This window comes from Enhydra lutris, unplaced genomic scaffold, assembly GCF_002288905.1.
Source record: "Enhydra lutris kenyoni isolate GAN:26980312 unplaced genomic scaffold, ASM228890v2 scaffoldscaffold37, whole genome shotgun sequence".
Taxonomy (NCBI): domain Eukaryota; kingdom Metazoa; phylum Chordata; class Mammalia; order Carnivora; family Mustelidae; genus Enhydra; species Enhydra lutris.
Window position 1 is genome coordinate 17,131,363 of NW_019154121.1, and position 24,576 is coordinate 17,155,938.

At 38.7% G+C, this 24,576-nt stretch overlaps 1 protein-coding gene across 4 annotated transcripts in view; it reads left to right on the forward strand.

Annotated features, from left to right (window-relative positions):
* The window catches only part of LOC111154514 (prolylcarboxypeptidase), a 70,910-nt gene extending 57,204 nt beyond the window's left edge, over nucleotides 1-13,706 (forward strand). For all 4 annotated transcript variants that reach the window (XM_022514163.1, XM_022514161.1, XM_022514162.1 and 1 more), the window contains 3 exons: nucleotides 2,184-2,348; nucleotides 3,052-3,239; nucleotides 12,958-13,706. In XM_022514163.1, coding sequence (XP_022369871.1) covers nucleotides 2,184-2,348; nucleotides 3,052-3,239; nucleotides 12,958-13,174 — 570 coding nt within the window. In that variant the 3' untranslated portion in view covers nucleotides 13,175-13,706. The remainder of the gene's footprint in view (nucleotides 1-2,183; nucleotides 2,349-3,051; nucleotides 3,240-12,957) is intronic.
* The last annotated feature ends 10,870 nt before the right edge of the window (nucleotides 13,707-24,576 follow it).

Sequence of the window (24,576 nt, forward strand, 5' to 3'; positions counted from 1 at the left end):
TTCCATGCATTCCACAGGTCCATTCCATAGAATTCCATAGACATTGAATTTTCCCTGATTCATTTCTTCTGCCTTTTCACCTTTCCCTTTTTTATCAGAAATGTGTTGCTGGAAACTAGTCCTAAGCAAAACTGATTAGAGGCTAGGTTTGCTTTTCGCTCTTTACTTCCTTTCTCAGTATCCTTTTCTGAGTGGGTGCATATCCCGAGCCCAGGCCTTGTGGCTTCTGCTGCCCAGAGCCTATCCCCGAAGTAGAGTAACTAGACTCTTTCTTTCTTGGCTCTTTCTTCTCTGGATGTGTCTATCTCTTTTAATCATAACTTGCCTGCTATATACATTTTTTCCATATAAAATGAGAAAGGAACAAATCACTGACTTCATGTCAAGGTGTTAGTAGAAGATGAAAGCTTACTGAGTGTGTTTTCCTTGCCATTGTGGCTATTTGCGGTTTTACAAGGGATGCTTTTTAAGCTGTGTAGCTTGATGGATAAGACCTGTATTTTATAACTAGAGAGATCTGGGGTTGTATCTAGATCTTAACATTTACTAGCTGAGTAACCTCGAATAAGGGGTTTAAGATTCAGTTTCTCTATATAAAATAGTGAATGATAATATATCTGATAAGATTGTTTGAGGACTATATGATATAATGGTTGTAAACCCATAACTCAGTAATTAGTAGTTATGGTTGTTTTTTTTTCTGTGATTCCATTGCCTGTGATTTTCACCCACAGTTTATTGTGAAGAATTACAAATGTAGAAACATTAAAATAATTGGACAATGAACACCCATAAAAATGACACCTAAATTCTAGAAAAGTATTTTGCTGTATTTGATTTTGCACATACATATTTGCCTAACCATCCTTCTATCCTTTATTCCATTTTATTTTTAAAATGCATTTCAAGGTAAGTTGCAGATGTCAGTATACTTCTTTTGAACATTTCACCTTTATCATTATTAATGGGACTTCAGGATTTGTTTATGATTTTTTTATGATAAAATTTATGTACTGTGAATTACACAGATTGCCAATGAACTGTTTGTTGTATAACCCAGACCTCTATGAAGATACGGAATATTTCCCTACCCCTGAAAATTCCCCATGCCACTGTCTAGTCACTCATGCTTTCACTCCTCACCCCAAGTATTGTTTATGATTTTTTTTTAAAGATTTTATTTATTTATTTGACAGAGATCACAAGTAGGCAGAGAGGCAGGCAGAGAGAGAGGGGGAAGCAGGTTCCCTGCTGAGCAGAGAGCCGGATGCGGGGCTCGATCCCAGGGTCCTGGTATCGAGCCCCGCATCGGGCTCTCTGCTCAGCAGGGAGCCTGCTTCCTCCTCTCTCTCTGCCTGCTTGTGATCTCTCTCTGTCATATAAATAAATAAAATCTTTAAAAAAAAACAAACTAGAATTTCAGATGCTGATTATAGTCTAGTGATAGGAATATTTGGAAGCTGGATTATTGCCTAATATGCTTCTTACCATACCACAGATGTTGGAGCTTGGTATAGTTTTTCCATAAGAAATTTTATAAATTTTGTAGTTTGATAAAAATGTGCTTACTCATTCAGCTAGCATTTAATTGTCAGATACTTTGCTAAGTGCTGAGTGAGATGTTCTGGAATTACATGAGTACAGTGCAGTGTTATAGGGGCTCTGCTATAGGGCATAAGTAGAAGCACAAAGCGGGTATTTAGTTCTTCCCGACTTGAGGCCGTAGCTAATGATGGCCTTACAGAGGAGGTGATACTTGAGCTAAATATCATAGAAAATGAATTGGTGTTTGCCAGACATTAATGGAGTGGGAGAGTGGGAAAGGGTATTTCAGGGTAAGTAAAGGCAAAGAGGAGAGAAAGAGCCTGGTGTGATGGGAATGGTTTTGCTAGATTGAAAGAAAGGATGAGCCTACAGTGGTAGATGTGGAGGACTTTGCATACCATACAAATGACTTTGGTTTATTTCTGTAGCTAAGAGAATAATTTAAATTTTATACTTGGAAATTAATGGTTTATTCATTTATGAATGGGATTATACTCGAGATGAAAACTATCAAGCAGTGCTATTAGATGTTTAAGATTGTTTTATAGACAAATGAAAATCCTATTCTTTTTTCATTAAAAATTACGATTTTATAAATATATTGACTCTTTTTCCTTTACATTTCTTTAAAATGGCAGGTAGTGTGCCAGTATTTGAAAAATCCCAGTGTATCTGATGCACAGCTTCTGCAGAATATTTTCCAAGCTCTGAATGTCTATTATAATTATTCAGGCCAGGCGAGTTGCCTGAATATATCAGAGACAACAACTAGCAATCTGGGAACCCAGGGTTGGAGCTATCAGGTAAGCGTGTATCATTTCCTCAAGTGGAAGTTACTTTTCACTGATATCGTTGTACTGTCACAGAGTTCACAAGATTTTGTCACTGACCTGGATCCAAATCTGGGCTCCATTATCTTACACTGTGAGACCATGGATAAGTTCGTTCGTTCGTTCATTCGTTCCTTCCTCCCTGTATTTAATCATCACCAAATATATTCTGGGTACTTACGCATGTCATACAGCATTCTAGGCTGCACACACACAGAGATAAATAGGACATGATCTCTCCTTCAAATATAGCTCAGTGAAAAAAGATACTTATGTTACAATAGATCTTTATAAACCCTATAAAGAAGCATTTTATGGATACAGAAAAGAAGGGCAGTCTAACTTGACTCTCTCTCAACCTCCATTCCTTAATCTGTATGAGACTAATAATAATACATTCCCTCCAGAGTTGTTTTGATGATTAATTATGATAAAAGATGTGAAAGAAAGCAGTTTACAAAGGAAGAATATATAGCCCTAACTTTTGTAACTTCTTAGCTGGGCCTTTCCAGGAATAACAAAAGATGGTTTAACAGAGTAAAGAGTGCGTACTCTGAAGCCAGACTGCCTGAGTTCAAGTTCTAGCTTTGCTACTATTCACTGTATGACTTTGGGTAATTTATTTAACTCTGTGCCTCATTTTCTTACTGGATTCTCTTTTGGTTTCCTTTTATAGGCCTGCACAGAAATGATCATGCCTTTTTGTACTAATGGTATTGATGACATGTTTGAACCTCACGCATGGAACTTGAGGGAATTTTCTGATGACTGTTTTAAACAGTGGAGTGTAAGACCGAGGCCTGCCTGGATCATTACTATGTATGGAGGCAAAAATATCAGTTCACACACAAACATCATTTTTAGGTGAGTTTTTACTGATGCAAAGGAAAACTTTGGTTGATGGAGACATTTGTAGAATAGCTGAGAAGATAGAACAAGAAAAATGCTGACAGTAAACAATATAGAATGCAGTAGTGGTATCCATCATGTCTTTCATTGAAAGATAGTGGATGCTGGGGCGCCTGGGTGGCTCAGTGGGTTAAAGCCTCTGCTTTAAAGCTCAGGTCGTGATCCCGGGGTCCTGGGATCAAGCCCTGCAGCATCGGGCTCTCTGCTCAGCAGGGAGCCTGCTTCCCTTCCTCTCTCTGCCTGCCTCTCTGCCTACTTGTGATCTCTGTCTGTCAAATAAATAAATAAAATCTTAAAAAAAAAAAAAAAGAAAGTGGATACTGTGTAAGAAATATGATTTTATATTCTATTACCAACATGGTTAAAGGCTTAAAAAGAATAATAACAACGACATTTAAATATTTTATTGAAAAAAAGGGTAGCACAAAATGAAGCATCATCTGCTGCTCTCAATTTGTGTCGCTGTTGATACTAATTGTTAATAAAGGTGTTTTTAGTATTTATTCAAACACTTTTGAGGTGCCTACACTGTTCTGTTTCAGGCACTAAGTGAGGCACTTTAAATAAGTTGCCTAATTGAATCCTCACAACAGTTCTGTGAAGTATTCGGTCACTTGCCAAACCTTGTCTAGCTTTGTCATAGTTACTAAGTGATAAAGCAGCTTTGTTATAGTAACTAAGTGATAAAGCTAGATTTCAACGTTGGCCTGTGACTACAAAACCTGTGTTTGTTCTGTGTTACGTTGCTTCTTTAGAAGGAATAGATGTATTTGGTATTGGCTCATGTCAGACATAATCGAGTGGACTCCTGTGTGTATCTGATTGTGACTTTAAAATTTCCATATTTTTTGGTTCGAACAGTAGGCTGTCAGCTCTTAAGATAACAGTCAGTTACTAAAAAAAGTCCCCAAATCTGCATAAAAATAGTAGTGAGATAGTGTATATACTTCTTAATGTGGAGCCATTCTTTAAACTGTAAATGTCATTCTTTTACAAGCTCTTTAAAATGACAGTCAAATTTGACCTTCTGGACATGGCCAGTAGCTGAAGGATCATTCTCTGGATTTAGGCTGGTGGCACTGCCCTCTTTGCAAAAGAGCCTTTCTTATTAGATTCATGCTGTTGGCTAACCCAACAGGTTACCTGCCCCAAATAAAAGGTGAAACACTTAAATGGAAAATGTAAAGATTCTTCTGTTTAATTTTTTTAAATTGTGTTTCTTTTTTTTTTTTTTTTAAGATTTTTTATTTATTTGACAGACAGAGATCGTAAGTAGGCAGAGAGGCAGGCAGAGAGAGAGGAGGAAGCAGGCTCCCCATGGAGCAGAGAGCCGGATGTGGGGCTTGATCCCAGGACCCTGGGATCATGACCTGAGCCGAAGGCAGAGACTTTAACCCACTGAGCCCCCCAGGCGCCCCTTAAATTGTGTTTCTTATTATCAGTAGGATTTTTCAAAACTATACTTTTCCACTCAATCTTATAAAGTGATGGTTGAGCAAATAAATCTAAGTATAGATTATTTAAGGAAGCTGTGCCAAACTAGGGTGTGTGAAATCAGGAAAACATGAAGGGACCTAAAGGACTGTAAAAGGCTGAGAAGACACAATGCTTTTGGTGTCCAGGTTCATTTTTGTTCTTCAGAAGAGGAAATACTTTGTCAATTTCTTGTTTTTTCCTTGGTAATTTATCTCCATATAGTATTTAAATGGATTTCAGTAGCATGTTGATACTTTAAGCTCATCCTTCCTTGCTTTAACCCTATAAAGCCGAAGTTCAAGTTGAATTGTAGAGTCTTTAAATCCTTATATGAAGGTTTTAATATGTGACTTTTGGTTAAATATATTGTCCTTTTTTATTGGAGTCAACCAGAATAGATAAGTATTTTGGATATCAGTTTGAGCTTTTATTTTGCTTAGGCTATCAAAATCATCATCATCATTGGGGAAGGAGGCAGATTTTGTGAGAAAATTTTGGAGAATAGAACTGAAGCCAAGAGATGGGAATTATAGCTTAGTGTTAGAAACTTTTAACTGCATATTAAGGTGGGACTTTCTAACAGAACTATGCAAAGGTCAAATGAGCTGTTTTAAATAAAATTACTAAGCTCTTGGATCCTCAGTCTACTTTTCTGTAAAATGCTAGTAATAATACCACTCACTGCGCTGTGTTGTGTGATGTTTAAGAGTTAACCCAAGGAAATATTTGGCCCAGATTGACAGATATATGTGCTCAAAAAATATTTGTTGAATGAATAAATGGAAATACACTCTCTGCCTTGTACTTAATGTCCTAGCCACAGGGAACTATTTGTCTTTGCATGTTCTTTCACTTCCTCTTTTTCTCCCTTAAGACTCAGGCGTCTTCCAAGAAACCTTCCCTGAGTCCTCCAGGGAGGTTAGATTTCTCCCAACCCTTTAGCTCCCCTAGGCCTGTGACTATCACTTAACACTCTGTGTGGAAATTACCTATTTCTTTCTGCCCCATGAGATTATAAACTTCTCAGTGGCAGAGACTTTGTCTTAATCATATCTGTGCCTTTGATACTCTGGTGACTGGCACATACTGGATGCCCAAGAAATGTGTGTGTTGATAAAAACAAGGAACGAAATACAAAGCTTAGAAAGGCTTCCAAGACATATGAAAGTTTAAAAGCGGGACTGTGTGAAGATACTGAGGTTTTTGTTTTGTTTTGTTTTGTTTTTTGTTTTTGTTTTTTTTTTAAAGATTTTATTTATTTATTTGACAGAGAGAGATCACAAGTAGGCAGAGAGGCAGGCAGAGAGAGAGGAAGGGAAACAGGCTTCCTGCTGAGCAGAGAGCCCAATGTGGGACTCGATCCCAGGACCCTGAGATCATGACCTGAGCCGAAGGCAGTGGCTTAACCCACTGAGCCACCCAGGCGCCTCTGTTTTGTTTTGTTTTGCAGTGGCAAGTCTACTTTTAAAAAAGAAATCTTTATGCTGCTAGGTGTGAGAAATCCAATATAAAAATTTTAAAGTTTTAAAAAATTCAAAATTTTCCTGCTTTTCTGAAGAAAACACATTCTCAAAGTAAAGAAACAGCCTTAGGTGTCTCTGTTCTGTTTACTTCATGGTATCAGCTAGAAAAAGGTTCTGGTTGATGACTAAGAAAATGTTCAAGGAACCAGGTGGAAAGTGTCTTTATGTCCCTGCCTCTCTCCTTTGGTCATCTCACACAAATCTAGTTGTGACTGCTTTTCTGAATGAAAAGTTCAGTATGAATTTATCTGATCAGAGCTTTGTCAGTTAAAAGCATGGGCTTTAAGTCAAGGAGACCTAAGAGTTAAGCTGTATAGACTTAGGCAAATTCCCAATTTGTTTAAGTTAGAAATAATGACTATGAACCAGAGATACTTTAATGAGTAAATAGATTGTCATGGAAGTAAGCACCATGAGGGCAGAGATTTTGTCTGCTCACCGTTGAATGCATCGTACATAGTAAACACTTGTGGAATGAATGGCGACTTAATAAGTAGTAGCCATTATTTGTTTCATTTCAGTAATTTTTTTTATTCCACAGTTGTTTTGTTAGAAGGATTTATTTTTCCCCCAACCCCAACTAGTAAAGAATTATCTTATCAATGGTCATGCTCAGTTACTTAAATTTAAATCCAAAAGGGAATCCCTGAGGAGTTGGTTAGTTTAATATCATTTCTCAGGCAAATTAATTGTTGCCAGTGATTAGAAGCTTGTTGTTGGGAATTTTATCCAGGCATCTAGATGCTCTCATAAAAGCCAGTATTCTTTCTTTCTTTCTTTCTTTCTTTCTTTTGGTAAAAGTCCCAGTGGCTGGTTTAGCTTTCATGTGTCTAGGACCAAGAAATTCAAGTCCATGTGCATCTTAGGTCTCTCAGCAACTCCAAACACTGTTGCTAAGCCACTGGGCTGATTCAGATGACCTTTTAAATCAAATGCAGTTTGCTTATTATGTGGCTGTTGGGATGGCTTTTTTGTTTTGCAAATAATGGAGAGTTTCCTATCTGGGTTGGTCCTGTCAAATTGGAATAATGATAAAGGCTATTTGTTCACTTAAGAGAATCTAACTCCTGTGTAGTTTAAGAATTTATCTGGTATTTGAAAACTAAGGCTGCTATTTTGCATGGGAGTTACCTTTTTGTTTTTAACAAAATCAAAAATCTACATTTTTGGAGTGATTTATTTTTTCCTCAAGAATGATGTTATTAAGTTGCAATCGAATTAATTTTGTTTCTAAAGAGAAAGTGTGGTGAGAATAGAACAGGGACTTCTTTTTTTTTTTTTTTTAAGATTTCATTTATTTATTTGACAGAGAGAGAGAGATCACAAGTAGGCAGAAAGGCAGGGGGAAGCAGGCCCCCCGCTGAGCAGAGAGCCCAATGTGGGGCTCGATCCCAGGACCCTGAGATCATGACCCGAGCCGCAGGCAGTGGCCTAACCCACTGAGCCACCCAGGTGCCCCAGGGACTTTTTTTTTTAAAGATTTATTTCTTTGAGAGAGAGAAAGAGAGAAAGGAAGAGAGAGACAGAGTGAGCATATGAGTTGGGGGAGGGGCAGAGGAAGAGAATCTTCTGGCACACTTCCTTCTGAGCATGGATCCCATGGTGGTCTCAAGCCCACTATCCATGGGATCATGACCTGAGCTGAAACCAAAAGTCGGACACTAAACCAACTGAGCCAGCCAGGCGCCCCTAAAACAGGGAGTTTAAAATTGTATTTCAAATACACACACACACACACACACACGCACACACACACACACACAAAATGTACCTAAGTGCATATTTTCTCATTTAGTTTGTCATTTACCTGGAAAAAGTTGATCACATTACTTTTCTGGCCAGAGTTCTATGAGACAAGCTTTCACATCCTTTTTCATGATTCATTTACCTCTCAGAAGTATTAACACTTTTCATGCTTACAGACTATGATAATAATAATTACAATAATATCACACATTTTATAGTTTATACCTTACTGTCATATAACATGAACCTCACAGTATCTCTGTGAGGGAGAGGAATTTTCTTCTCTTTAAAAAAATTTGGGGGGTGGGGTGTGCCTGGGTGGCTCATTCGGTTAAGCGTCTGACTCTTGGTTTTGACTCAGATGATGATCTTGTGGATCAAGGGATTGAGCCCCATCATGGCCTCCAGGCTGAGGTGGGAATCAACTAAAGATCCTCTCTCTCCCTCTACCCCTCCCTGCTGCTTTCTCTCTTCCTCTCTCTCCCTCTCTTTCTCTTTCTCTCTAAAATTAAAAAAAATCTTTAAAAAATAAAATATTTCTTTTTCTTTGTAATACATGTGGGAATTAAGGTTCATAGAGGTTAGATGACTTACCCAAGGTCATGGGCTGGTAAGGGTATAAAAGTTAGATCTTCTTAGTTAATTGTTCTTGCCACTACTACACATAGGTGAAGGTCAGTCTCCCTATATTTATATTAATCACTTATAGTAACTCTGGTTTCCCATGTAAAAAAGTGTGGAGTGATTTCTTGTTCCTGAACTTGGATACATATATTTATGGATCTCTTTGTAGGGCATTTAGTACAAGGCCACAGATAACTATACACTTACTTTTTTCCTCCATTCATTTAATAAATATTTGGCTCCTAATATATGCAGACCTGGTTCTAGGCACTGTGGATATAGTAATAAACAAAACTCCCTCATGGAGTTCTAGTTGGAGAGATAGTAAAAATTGTACCTATAAATACGTTAGAAGGAGCTAAGTGCTAAGGAGGAAAAATAAACCAGGGGAAAGGCCATGAAATGTCGGGAGGAGGGAAAAGGTTTGCAGTTTTATTTTATTTTATTTCTTTTATTTACTTAAATAATCTCTACAGTGAGTGTAGGGCTCGATTCTATGGCCCCAAGATCAAGAGTCACATGCTTTTCCAACTGAACCAGTTAGGCTCCCCAAGGTTTGCAGTTTTAGATGAGAGTTACCAAAGAAGACCTCATAAGGGGGAACTTTTGAAAAATGATCTAATGAAGAAGGTAGCCATGGGTTTGGTGGGGTAAGAACACTCTAAACCAAGGAGTAAGCAAGGGTAAAGGACTTGAGAAATAAATGTCTTATCATGTTCTATTCCAGATACAGTAAGGAGGTCAGTGTGGCTAGAGTGGAACTAATGAGGGAGAGAGTAGCAGGAGAGAAAATCAGACACCAGAGAGGGTCCAGATCATGTAGAGACTTGTAGATTCTAGTAAAGATTTTGGCTTTTAGTTTGAGTGAAATGGGAAAACTCAGTGTTTTGAGCAGAGAAGTGACACAATCTAATTCAGGTTTTAACCAGATCAAATTGGCTGCTCTAAGCAGGGAGATAGGAGTAAAAGCTGGAAGATTAGTTAAAACACTCTTTAGGCTAGAGATAATGGTGATTTGAGACAGAGTGGTAGCAGTGGATGTAGTGAGAAGTGTTGAAATTCTAGATATATTTTTGAATATATAACTGACAGGAATTCTTGACCCCTTGGGCCTGAAAGAAAGAGAAAGTTAAAAAATGACATCAAACTTTTTGGCCTAATCAACTAGAAGGATAGAGTCGCCTTCAGCAAAGATTGGGAAGATAGTGAGAGGGTGGTTGGCAGTTAGGGACTATTAAGGGCTCTGTTTTGGACCTAGGAAGTTTGAGATGTCTAATTAGATTTTCATGTGAAAATGTCAAGTAGGCAGTTGAATTTTGCTTTTGAAGTTTAGGGGAAAGGTCCTCCCTAAGAATATTATTTGATAGTCATCTTGTATAGATTGTACTTAAAGATGAGACTTTTAAAAATGATTATGTAGTGGTGCCTGGGTGGCTCAGTGGGTTAAAGCCTCTGCCTTCAACTCAGGTCATGATCCCAAGGGTCCTGGGATCAAGCTCCGCATCGGGCTCCCTGCTCAGCAGGGAGCCTGGAGCAGGGAGTCCGCTTCCTCCTGTCTCTCTCTCTGCCTGCCTCTCTGCCTACTTGTGATCTCTGTCTGTCAAATAAATAAATAAAATCTTTGAAAAAAATGATTATGTAGATTATGGGAACCATTTCATATATCTGATAATATGACCCTAAAGATTTGTTATTTCAGGCTTTGTAACACTATCAGCAAAATGGAATGTATATGAGAGAAATGTCAGAATGCACATAAAAATATTCTGTAAGTGAAATAAAATTATATGTAGATAAAGATATACCAAGAGGTGCAGTACCAGGGGAAAGTGATCTAATAGTTCCCAGGTTCTTAAATCCAGGTATTTCAGTCTTTATTTTATTTTGAGGAATCTAAATGTCCATGAGGTTAGGAAGCTGAGAAGCAGACCTGGAATTGGAACCCAGGTATGTCTAATCCCAAAGCTCATGTTCTTCTTACTCTGCCCCACAGAAGTCAAGAGGATGTGTGCTGTTCATTTCCAACCTGTATCTATGAAATGTAGGGAAGTATAAGATTGAGCATTGGACTGGGCTTACAAGGCCTGAGTTTGTATCTCAGATTTGCTATTTCTAACTGAATGATTTGGGCAAGTCTTTTAATTTCTCTAGATACTAGTTTTCTTTCTTTCTTTCTTTTTTAAAGATTTTATTTAAAATAAATAAATTTTATTTTAAATAAAATCTTTTTTTTTTATTTAAAAAAAAATAAATAAAATTTATTTTATTTTATTTCAGGTGCCTTCCTCTCAGGTGCCTTCCCTCTTTGGGAGCTTTGTACTATCCATAAACTTTACTTTGCTGCCCACCACTGTTTATCTGGTCTACCTCTTCATTCTTTGAAGTGATATGAACAAGAACCACAGGCACTAGAGGAAAAGATATCCTGAAACAATATGTTGCTAGTGGGAATGTAAAACAGTGTAGCTACTTTGGAAAAAGTTTGACAGTGCATTAAAATGTTAAGTCACCATATATCCCAGAAATTCCATTCCAAGAGAAATGAAAGCCTGCACCCATGGAAAATGTTCATAGAAGCAATGTTGTTGCTAATAGCCAAAAAGTGGAAACAATACAAATGTGCATCTGATGATTGAATAAATGAAATGTAATGTATCCATACAATGAAATATCATTTGGCAATAAAAAGGAATAATGTACTGATACATGCTATAACATAGATGAAACTTGAAAACATTACGCCAAAGTGAAATAAGTCAATCACAAAAGACTGTATATTGAATAATTCCACTTATATGAAATGTAAAGGCAAATTTTTTTTTAAAGATTTTTATTTATTTATTTGACAGAGAGAGATCACAAGTAGACAGAGAGGCAGGCAGAGAGAGAGAGAGAGAGAGAGAGGGAAGCAGGCTCCCTGCTGAGCAGAGAGCCCGATGCGGGACTCGATCCCAGGACCCTGAGATCATGACCTGAGCCGAAGGCAGCGGCTTAACCCACTGAGCCACCCAGGCCCCCTGTAAAGGCAAATTTATAGGGGTAGAAAGTTGGTTAGTGGTTGTCTGGGACTGAGAATGAGGGAGAACGGTGTTGGAGAATAGAGATTGACTGCCATGAGTATGGGTTTTGTTTTGAGGTGGTGAAATATTCTAAAATTTATTGTGGTGATGGTTGTAAACTCTGAACATATTAAAAAGCATTGAATTGTACATTTTACATGGATGGTTTCTATGATAGGGGAATTATATCTCAACAAAACTGTTAACAATATTGTTAAGAATGCTATCAGTGGAGTATTGGGTTTTTACTCGGCCAAACTAAATAGCCAGTTAATGACAGATCCTATTTACATCATTCTGAAATGTTATGTGAACCAGCCAAGACTAATAAAATACCATTTCTTTAACTTAAAAGCTAATATAAAATGAAGATCTTTGAGTAATGCCGAAAGTTTCTGATTCTAGATCCAGAGGAATTTTTTTTTAGTTCTACCTTCCTATTTCCCAAAGTAGTATTAAGAGGAAAGTATTTTAAAAAGAAAAAAGGGGATGCCTGGGTGGCTCAGTCAGTTAAGCCTCTGCCTCTCCCTGGGATCAAGCCCCACACTGGGTTCCCTACTTAGTGTGGAGCCTGCTTCTTCCTCTTTCTCTGCTCCTCTCTCTCCTGCGCACTCTCTCTTCTGCTCGCTCTCAAATAAATAAATAAAATCTTAAAAAGAAAGAAAGCAGTTTTTCTTTTTTAAAGCTGAAATAAGTAGCATTTTTTAAATACGGGAGTTTGTTTTGTTTTTTTAAATCACTCTGGTAGTTAGGTCCTAGAAAAGAAGGAAACCAGTATAAATTGAAGGACTCATCTGTGCCTTACACTTGTGCTTATTCAGTACATCCACATCTACCATGTGGTTTAACCTTGTAACAACCTTAGGAGGTCGGCCTTATTACCTCTATTTTACAGATGAAGAAACTGAGTCTGGTAGCTTGTGTGTCATCTAGCTTTTGAGTGATGAATCTGGGATTGAAATTCAGCCTTCTGAATTCCAAGTCCTAGTGTAATCTGGGATGCTTCGTGGAGCATCACCTTCAGCCTTCTCTGATTCTGTTTCTTGCACCTGTTTGTAGAAGTATTATAAAGTATTATTCAGCATGAAGCAGCTTTTTATATGACAGATTAGATCCTCAGATCAAATCCCTCAGGTTATGAACTTGTAATTTTAGATGTTATATATATAATAGGTTTCTCCTATCTTATCTGGGTATAGTTATGAAAAACTAACAATCTTATTTTTTCTTCTTTTCCTCACTTAGCAATGGTGAACTAGACCCCTGGTCAGGAGGTGGAGTAACCAAGGATATCACAGACACCTTGGTTGCAATCACCATCCCAGATGGGGCCCATCATCTAGATCTCCGAGCCAGAAATGCCTTTGATCCCACGACCGTGCTATTAGCCCGCTCCTTGGAAGTTAAACACATGAAGCAGTGGATCAGAAATTTCTATGCCAGTCTGAGAAAGAAGCACTGAACAGTTTTGATCATTTTCACTTCTTTGACGTTAATTCTACCCATGTTCCCATTCACTTTGGTTTTCTACATGTAATTACTTTTCCTTGTTTGTCTTTAGATTTGGTGGGGCGAAGGTTGAGATAGAAAAGAGGGTGATGGTGGTGACAGCCGCCTTCCCACATCCTGGGTCCTCGCCATCTTCACACCACCTCCAGGAAGAATCTCTTTGTGACAGCTTTCCTACACCATCAGTGGCCCTCATAACTGGAGCAGAGTTCCTGACTGCCTTTCACAAGAGGGAGAGTCGCTTCCTTTGTTTCTCGGCAAGCAGGGCTTTCTCTTGGTTTTGAGGTTTAAGTCTCTTTGGTCCTTTTGTCACTCCCCAACCCTCCCCCCTGAAAAAAAGAAAAACAGAAAATAGATAAAAATGATGTAATTGCAGCTGGTAGGAAGGATGTCCGATGCCAATCCAGGAAATGGAAGCCATTTCTTTTGTACTTGATTTAATGACTTTGAACTGTGCTGTAAATAAAGAATAAGGCTGGACCTTATACCTGTGTGTTGCTTCTGAAGCTCACTCCAGCTGTTGGGAATGCTGTGTACACTGGGCTTGGCTGCTTTTGGAAAGTCCTTTAATTTTCTCTCTTCTATTTGGCAGCTTTTTTCCATTCTGGGATATTTGCCACTGTGGTACTGTCAGTAAGAAATCTGGCCTTTTTCTGCTCCTTTCTCTTTGTTCCTAAGGTCAGTTTTGTGGTAATTTGGTTACATTTTGCCAGTTTAGAGAATGACTCTTGTTTTGCTTTTACTTTTACATTCGAGCAAGCTTTTATATACTGCAGTCACTGATGATACTTCAGTGAGACGTCTTTAAAAATTGGTGAATCAGCTATTTAGAAGATAGAATGTAGTTATATTCAGCTTTTTTTTTTTTTTTTTTTTTTTTTTTAATTTTATCTCCTGGTGGTCATTACTGCTGTCATTAAAGTCAGAAGTGTCAGGGTGCTAAGAGGCAGGTGCACGAGAACTTTTCTGTATGGCTTCCAAAAGACAAGCTGACTAATTCATGCAGGCAGCATATTTGACATTAATAAATGGCCGAGCCGTTCCTATTTCCAAGGGGTTGGCTTCTTTCAAGCAGTTCTTACACTGAGACCTTTCTTCAGAAGAGCTTTTCTAGGATAACAAATAGGGTTGGATCAAAACCTTTCAGGGACACAGAGAGAGACTAACAGTTTCTACTCTGTTGAAAGATTTCTTCCCTCTTGTTTCTTTTTTATTTTCTCAGTAATTTTTTTTTCTTCACCGTGCCTTGGGAACAGTTTTTGCTTTTCAAAAACTATACCTTGAGCTCATTCATTTCTAAAGCACTTACTTTTTTTAAAGTGCAGATATAGAGTGCATTCTTGGGTGGGAAACTGAAATATTTCCCTTATTTTCCTGGCATCTGGGAGATAGAGAAAAAAATCTTTGTCTGGTTTTTGGAAGCCTTCAGTTCTCATTGTAATGAGTTGTCCATCAAAGCATTTGGTTACTATTTTCGTTTCAGTATCAGAGCAAAGTCTACTGGAGTGAGAATTTAAGGGTCAAAACTACTAGTTTTTATTCTCTGTCAACTAAGAAGTTATATAATGCAGGGTTTAAATGCTTAATAGAGGAGATGCTTTACTATTTATTTTAGGTACCATTGATTTTGTGATATTTTCCTTAAAATCTTGTGCTTATTTAAAATCCTTAAAATATTTTGCCATTTGATTTAATATTTGTCGTTTGGATGAATTACATTTTTGTGAAGAGACATACTGTCAAAAATTGCTGTATTTTTATGCAAGTATAATTTGGTCTTATGTAATGTTTTTCAATGTATGTTTCATTACAGACAGCAGCCTTAAGTTAGCCTAATTATAATAATCTAGAATTTAATTTTAAATTGAAAAAGAACTGGACCATGAAATGAGCCTTATTTAAAGCATTTTTCTCATTAATAGATGATGCCTTTGAAAGACAACAAAAGAAAGACCTAAAGAATTGGGGTTATTTCTCTTTTTGTTACTTTAACTACCTGGAGTTAATAGATAGAAGGAAGGAAATAGGAATCTTTCTTAGGGGATCTGTAGGATCAAGAGATTACCCAGAAGAAACAATGTCTAGTCTAGTATATTAGAAGGTGAGGGCACCGCAGCTGTCATCTAGTCCAAATCCATCATTTGTGGATGATGGCATTGTGTCCCAGAGAGACAGGACTTGTCACACTCATTTCTGGTAGAACCAGGCCTTGAATCCAGGTTTTGTTTTGTTGTTTTTTAAATTGATGTAGTGAAATGTCTATTTGGATAAGCAACAAAACCTCACCAAATCAGCTTATGCAGAAGAGGAAATTTACTGAAACTATGCAGGAATAGCTCCAGGATTTGAATAAAACTAGGAATTGTGAGGGAGGGAGTCCAGAAAGTCATGAAAGGTCAAGACTACTAATTTCTGTTTCATCTCACGTTCAACAGAGGTCATGAACCTGTGGGTGAGATTTGTTCCTCAGATTTTTATAATTTGGCCAGCAATGTAAAAACGTGTATGAGCATCAGAGTTACATAAAGGGCTTGTTAAAACACTGCTAAGCCTTATCCCAGAGTTTGTAATATGTCGTGGGGCTGGACCTGGGAAGTTGCTTTTCTTACAAGTTCCTAGGTGATACTGGGGGATCTTATTTTAAGAACCACCAGTTGAAAAAATTCTGAATTTGAGTATCTCAAGACAGGAAATGGCCCTGTCAATTTACCTCATTCCTGTTATCTTGCCTGGTTCCATCTGAATGTGGGATCTTTGCCTAAAGTGTCTCTTCCCGTGGTTGCTTCATTCTTTCTCTGCAGACCAGCTTTTTCTCTGCTGGTACAGGCCCATGATGACTTCCCAACATGGTGTCCTTGGGCCCCTGTGGCTGCACCACCTTACAAGCCTACAACTCTCAGGTGTTGAGGGAGGGATGAGGTTATAAAACCATGAGATACACTGAGATACACTGTTGAAGAGGAAGCAGTTCAGGCATATATATCTCACAGTGTTTTCCAGAACATAAATAGCCGACAAAATGCCAATACTTAAGTAGTAGAAAGATCCATAGTTTAGCTAGTTTGGAAAATGATGGGTTAAGCAAAGTTAAATACTCATTGTTTTTTGTTTTTAATCTATAAATATGCATTGTGACTCTCCAAAATGATAATGGAGAAATGCAGCTTTTCCTGTTCTTACAGAGCACCTACAAGGCATAAGGCGTTCTGGGACTCGGAGAAAACAATAGTGAAAAAGCAAACTCATCTGTTCTAATAAGGTTTATGTTCTAATGGTAGAAAGACATGAATACCAAGTTATACAATGAGTTGGTATAAGTGCCCTGAAGAGTAGGGGTTATTAGCAGGAAATCAGAACTAGTCTACAGGAAGAAGAGAATGCTGTTTAGAGATGTGATGTTTTAGTTGTGATCTAAGCGTGAATGGAAGCTACATAGGAAGGAGTGGAGGAAGTGGCATGTGTGAAAGCCTGGAGTATAGCATATTACAGGAACTGAAAGAAAGCCACTGTCTTAGGATAGCACACACAGGGAAAGTGCCATAAGATGAATCTGCATATTTGGGCAGGGAGAAAGCTTATTCAAGTAGACCATGATTAGGAGTCACAAGGAATGAGAAATCAGTGATGATCCTAGGAGGGGAGTGACATAAACACGTTTTCATTTAAAAAGGTCATGTTGGAATATGCATTGAAGGGGGCAAGCCTGTGATGTAGAGACCACATCATTTTTGCATTTGTCCAGGTTAGAGAAGAGGGTAGCTTTGACTAGGGTGGTAGTGGTGGCAATGAGAAGTAGATGAATTTGGGAGAGATTTAGTAAGGAATATCAATAGGATTTGATGATGTGTTCTCTGAGATCTAAGGATGATTTTTGGGTTATGCATTTGGATAGATGTGGTGTTCTACACTGGCAAAAAGCACCAGAGGGTAGAGGGTGAACAGGTTTGGCAAGAAGACTATGGATTCAGTTCAGTTTTGTCAGGCTGAGTTTTATGCAATTTGAAATAACCACATAGAGCTAGCGGTCGAGGAGGGCTGTTGGATGTAAAGATCTGGAATCCCGTCTGGGCTAGAAAGCCTTGGTGAATAGATGGTAATCAAAGCATGAGATGTCAGTTCAAGGAACTAGTGTTAGGAAATGTCAGGAGCCACTGCTGTGTTGTACCTACCATGATACATTAATGAAGTCCTACACATCTAATTCTCCTACAGCCTTAGTACATTTGGCTCCACTTAGCCAACCAACATGGTTGCTATGGTATAACCATGGCTTAGATTGGGATCTACCTCTGCGCTCCTTTCCTGTTCTTATTTGCCAGCTGTTAACTTGCCTTATGCCCTGCCAGTCACTCCAAATTTCCTCTGAAATTCCTTTCCTAGCATTACCCTCCAGTATGTTTTCACTGACAAACTAGTATGCAAAAGCTCAGGTCAACTCGATTATTTCTACTGTGAAGTCTTTCTCAGTTTTCCTAAAGGGAATAAATGATTTCCGTATTTATGTTCTCAAAGCACCAGGTTCATACCTCGTATGTCAGTGACAGTGTATACTCCACCAAGGTAAGGATTGCCTGTTTTATTAATCTCTGCATCTCTAGTACCTTGAAGAGTGCCCAACTACCTCTAATCTAGTACACATATCCCAAATTGTGATATTTTGCTAAATGTTCTCACCCTCTTTTTTAAGAAGACCCAAGTTCTTTGAGAGCAGGAACTATGTCTTACTCTTTCTAGTAATCGGTATCTAGGATGGGGTCTGGCCGCCAGGTCTCAGTAGGTCCTCTGTAAATTTACATGAGTAGATACTTTTCAGGGTGGAAAGGCCAAGCTTTCCATCGGTCTCTGTAGCCAAGCACCTTTCACAGCTCTGATGTGTCCATGTGACCTCCTGTCCCAGGCTTTCTTAGATTTTGGAAAGAGGATGTCTTAGTACTGAATACCTCTAGAACTCAGACTTCCTGATTTGCCCACTCTTCAACTGAGTATGTTCCTGGCTCCCTCTCCCACCTATGTCAGCCTTGCTCTCTTTGTCAAGGGGCAACTCTGTCTTGAGGTTAGGTAGGAACCTGACCATTAGAAACAGAGACATGCAAGTGGATAGATATCTCTGAAGCTGTTTTTCAGTGCAAAGAGTCAAAGAAGGGTCTGATTCCAATAGATTTTGATTACCTACTAAGGGAGATGGGAGGATAGATGCTTCCAGTAGCAGAGTGTGAACTCAGTCTTGGATCGTTCAGTTCTCTGTGTGTGTTTAACTTGGCTGACATCTTTAATAAGCTCAGGCCTGGAGTACAGAAGTTACCTGCCCGAGGTCATAGAGCTAACATGTTTATTTAACAGTAATTGTAAAATTTTTGTTACATCTGTTTCTAAAGGTGTTCTAAAGATATACATTAAACAGCAAGAGTGGGACAGAAGAGATTTAAAAGGGATAGAGATGTAAAATGGATCTAGGAATGCACGTCAGAAAGCAGCATTTATCAAACAGGTTTCACAGAATGCTAATAAGGCCGAATGTTAGTGGGTATTTCATCAAGAAGGTATATATGATGAAAATGTTTGAACATGGTTGAAATAAATTTAAACAGATTATCTTTACTACAGAATCTCTCAAACTTTGATACACCATGTGCACTGTGAAGAATGCAACATTTTCCAAACTTACATGATCCAGAACCCCTTTTTTAGCAACATTTGAAGAACTAGTACTTTGCCAAACACTCATTGAGAAATACTGCCATGGAATCCTACATGTTTTTTAAAACAGGGACCAAGAAAATTTGGCTAACTTTTCTAGCAGCCATCTGCAAAGAAGACAACAAAATCAGTTAAATAGTTCACACTGTGCATAAAATAAATCAGACCAATCAGCTTGGAGGAGCCCAGGCAGGAATTTCCTGATGGAGCCTCAGAGAAGGGAGAAATGTGATGAGATCTTCATCATCTTCATACATATTGCTAAATCCCTTGGTATTCAGCCTTACACAATCCTTTAGAGGAAAGTCTTTTTGTGGTTTTTTTTTTTTTTTTTTTTAAGATTTTATTTATTTGGCAGAGAGAGTACAAGCATGGGGTGCTGCAGGCAGAGGGAAAGGGAAAAGCAGGCCCCCAGCTGAGCCAAGAGCCCTACTTGGGGCTCAATCCTAAGATCCTGGGATCATGACCTGAGCTGAAGGCAGATGCTTAACCAACTGAGCCACCCAGGTGCCACTAGAGGAAAGTCTTAACACCATAATACAATTATTCTATAATGAGCTAATGAAATACACTACTGGAATATATGTTTTTTGCTGATTTGGCTTAATCAAGAAATAGATTTTATAGCGTTTGGAGGAACACTCTCGGCCAAAATTTTGCCAGATAGATGCTTCTTGGCCAGTTTCTAATGCTGTAGTAGACAGTTGTTGAGGGAGAAGGAATGATGTTTTATAACACAAATGAAGTGTTTGAAAAAAAGCTCAGACACCTGAATATACTGTTAACTTACTATGGGACTGAGGGTAGCTCACCAGTCATGTGGAGGCAGAGCCCAGACAAGGAATCAGGTGCTGCTTCCTCTGCAGAGATGTTTGCATCTGTTATCAAACTTCCTCTGTAGCTGTGGGGGATGGTTTTAATTTGTATTTTTCTTTGTTTTGTAGCTCCTGAAATCTAGAGATAAATAGGCAAAGATTTACAGAAAACCATCAGGTCAGTAACTTCAGGATAATTAAACTCTAAATGAAACTTTTTGCTCAGCTGCTATGTAAAGTACTATGACACTGAGGGTGTACAATAAGTGCCTGAATATGTACAATACAGTGAAGTAGCCAGATGATTTAATAAATAAAAGACTTCCTTCTCTCATCAACAAAGGCTATCTATCAGATTCCTGTTTCAGAACTCTCCCTTGCAGGGCACCTGGACAGCTTAGTTCGTGAAGTGTCTGACTCTTGATTTTGGCTCAGGTCACGATCTCAGAGTTGTGAGAGTGAACCCCATGTCCAGCTCCATGCTCAATGGGAAGTCTCCTTGAGATCTCTCACTTTGTCCTTCCCCCAACATGCATGCACCCACACTCTCAAATAAATAAATCTATTTATTTATTTATTTATTTATTTATTTTTAAAGACGGCGCCTGGGTGGCTCGGGTTTAAGCATCTGCCTTCAGCTCAGGTCATAATCCCAGGGTCCTGGGATCGAGCTCCATATCAGGCTCACTGCTGGGCGGGGTGTCTGCTTTTCCCTCTCCCCTACTGTGCTCTCTCGCTCTTTCAAATTAATAAATAAAGTCTTAAAAAAAAATTCCCTTGCAGTTGACAGAAGACATTTTATATGTTACCATGATGTCAGTTCATTTGGTCAAACTTTCTACCTTCAGAGTAGAAGATATGATAGAAATCAGTAAAATAAACCATGTGCATTATCTTTGAGGAACTTACAGTCAGAGTTCCACCATCTCTTTTGTCTCTTTTTCTGATGCCACAAAAACCCTAACCTGCAGGAATTTAGTCTTTAGGTATAAGCAAGTGGTTTTCAACTGGTATCAATTTTTGCCCCCCCCAAGGGGACATTTGGTAATGTCTGGGGGTATTATTGGTTGTCAAAACTTGGGGGTAGGCTGGTATCTAGTGAGTAGACATCCTACAATGCAGAGGACAGCCTCCCACACCAAATAGTTACCTGACTCAAAATGGCAATAATGTTGATGTCGAGAAAGTCTAAACTTTAATCTTCTCTATTGGAACTTAAGGCCCTTTCCTCAAGTTTTACCCTGCAAACATCGTTAATTCAATTTACCCGTTAGTCTTACATTGTAAATAATACAATACCACAATGTTTAGTACAGACACACTCCTGTCTAAAATTTAATAATCTTTATTGTAGAGACTGATTCTTAAGTTACTCCTTGAATTTAGCTTTCCTGGGCCAAATAACTAATTCTTTAGATTATTTGTTCATTCATCATTTGTTCATTGAAACATTTATTGAATGGAAACTCTATGCAGTATAGTGTTAGACAGGAAGAATTCAAAGGCAAAGCCAGGTTGTTTTCAAGAAGCCCAGTGTTGATGGGGAGAGGTGGTCACAATGTCAGAGGTTGCAGCTAAGAATTTGTGTTGCGTTTAGGACGCTGTGGAAGCATGAAAGCACATGTGATGAATTCACCCTGCAGGTTTGAGGAAGGCTTTAAAGGAAAAGTAACATTTGTATGGAGACTGAGGGATGAGCATTTGCAGGGTGGATGGAACTTTGTGAGAAAGGCAACAAAAGCATTATTTAAAAAAAAAAAATTCAGTACACATTATGTACCAAGCATTAGGCACCAACTGTGTTACTATGAAAAAGGGGGTGGGGGTGGGAAAAGACATAGTTTCTATTGTTGGGGGTTCATAAAATGAAAACCAAGGGAAACCTCCTCTGTAATGCTGGTGTCATACTTTATAGATTGGAGAACTCTGCTGCCTGTCTTCTCATTTGAGCCCCTCAACATTCCTGGGCCTCTGGGAGGCAAGACAGATATTACCTCTATTTTATAAAGGAGGATCATGAAGCCAAGAGAAAGGATGTGACTCTTCCACCCCCGACCATGGCCCCAGATCTAGTAAGCAGCAGTTGTCTGATCCCAAATCTTGCGCTTTTCTACTCTTCCTTGGTTCCAAATGCAATTTCCTGTGTAGAGAGGCAAGCGCACTTCTTTCTATCCTCTCCTTGCCCTACTGTCTTCATCTCTGTCTTACCATTTTTTCTACTGGCCTCAATGCTGAGGGAGTTTTCTCATCTTCCCAGCTCCACTGCCAAGCGAAGGGAGGATTGAGAATTGCCACTGTCTATTTGAAAAATCATCTCTTCTTCTATTTCCCAAATTTTTTGAGGAATAAGGAAAACTGAGTTGTGGAAGAGAAAATTTTTTTTTTTGTCTTGGTGTTTGAAAATGTATGCAACCTCTCTGGGTGGTTTAAGCGGTTTAGGTACTTTCTATAAAAGGGAGCTTTTAATGACAAAACTAATGTGATTATCTGAGTGAGTGTGAGAGGCGTATTCAAGGCTTAAAGAAAATCTGTTAGAATAGCTGAATGTATCTGCTTAATCCCTTCTCTAATGTGGCTGAACAATGCTCTGGGAAGCCATTGGTCCGTTCTTTCTAGTAAATGCCTGTCTCCAGAGGTAGGGACTGTTTGCCACTTTTGATACCCTTACGCTAAACCTTCTCAGCTGCACAAAAGCACAGGAAAAGTCTAGAGGAACCCAAAGGACTAGCAGAAAGCAAGTGTTTTCCTCTGAATGCTGAGGGCAAAACATACAACATATGCCTACTTTCTCCACAGTGTGCTGAAAACCTGAGGCTGTGGTCATCAACAGGAATGGTATCTCTGAGAAGGGCCTAGGTCTCGGTGCCTGCTTTCATTGAGTGCTGAGTGAAGGGTCACTTGTGGAAGCTTATCATCTTACACCTGAGTTAAAGAGTGGCTTAGCTGCTCCTTTTTGGGGCCAGCGTGGGGGTGGGGAGATTGGAAGGGAAACACAAGAGAGAAGAAAAGTAATACAGGTTTGGATTCTGCAAATTGCTCTACTGACTTTGGGCCAAAATTAGATCCCTTTGAGACTGTTTCTCTAATTTGCGAACTTGGGATAATAATGCCTGCCACTTAAAGTCACTGTGAAAACCATACTGAAAATGTGAACATAAATATGAAAGTGCCACAGTCAATCTAGAATGTTGTCAAATAACGTTGTACACTTTTATTTTTATTTTATCTTACTTTATTTAAAGTATTATTTTTAATTGTTCTTTTAAGAATTCTCTTCTAAATGTATAATTCATTTTAACTCAACAAAACATTTGTTGACTACTTATTATATGCTGGGCCTTACATCTAATTCTGAGAATACATATATGAATTGGTGTCTAACCCTTAAGGAAGTCATAGTCTTGTAGGAGAGGCAAGCATGTAACATTCAGCTTGATAAATGTGCATCATAATTGATTATTTCTAACTTGGGGTCAATAATAATAGCTAACTCTATTCAATGCCTTTTATTTGTCAGGAGGTTAGCTAAGTGCTTAAGTTACTTCATTCAATCCTTAAAGCCACGTGAGGTAGGAACTGTCATGCCCATTTCACAGACGAGGAGGCTGAGGCTTGGTCAGATCAGCGAAGTCACTTTTCCACTGTGATAAATGGTGAGCCAAATTAGAGTCCCAGATCTGTCTGATTTGATAGTCTAAAGCCTTACTCATTATGCTGGGCTATGTCTCAAATCAAGAAAGACTTCCCAGAGGAGTTAACCGTAGCTGGGTTTCAAAACAGACCTAGAAGTTTTCCTGGTATATGGAGGAGAAAGGGCATTCCAAGGAGATGGGATAGCATAGGTGAAAGTACATTGGCTAGAAAAGCATTTGCGCAGTTTGGACTAGAACTGGAAGCAGTGTGTGATTAGCAGTGGAGTGGGGCAGGTTGGCAGAGCCCAGATTATGGTCTCTCACTTTGTACCTTTGTGAAAAAAGGCAAATTATTTATTTTAATTAATTTTTTGATTTATAGTATGTTTATCAAAAGGGTTTTGCAGCAAAGTGGGAACTCTTGCCACCTTTGTGGTGCAGAATACAAGATACACTTCAAATTTTAGAATGAGAAAACTTTCAGAATTGAGGGCACATAAGAGATCATGAACTCGTTCAGTGTAAGAAGAAATCAATGCTGACGGCAAGCAAATGTCTTCATCCAGGTTATAAAGCAGTTTAATCAGCTGATCCAGGAATATCTGTATTCTTTAGATGAATTATGAAGTGAAAGTAAACATTTAATGAGAGTTACCAAAAAAATTACAGGATTATTTTTCGGTGCATTTATAGAAATTGGCAAATTGACGGGACACTTGGGTGGCTCACTGGGTTAAGTGGCTGCCTTCAGTTCAGGTCATGATCCTAAGGTCCTGGGATCAGAGTCCTGCTTTGGGTTCCTTGCTCAGTAGGGAGCCTGCTTATCACTCTGCCTGCTCCCTGTTTTTCCCTCTGCCTGCAATTCCCCCTGCTTTTGCTCATTCTCTCTCTGGTAAAGGAAGAAAGAAAGAAAGGAAGGAAGGAAGGAAGGAAGGAAGGAAGGAAGGAAGGAAGGAAGGAAGAGGAAGGAAGGAAGAAGGGAGAAAGAAAGAAGAAATAGATAAGTTGAAAAGAGGGAGAGATGTGTAGTAGATAATTCTCGGGAATGGGTATAATAAAGTCCTTGGCTGAAGCTATAGTTTCCCTACTGGGAAACTTACTAACAGCCATCTTTGGGGAATGGTGTTGGATATGTAAGTGAGTATCTTGGCTGAACTGAAGCTGGGAATGAGGTTTGTCTAGAGGAAAGAGGGGATACCTTCCTATGTCTA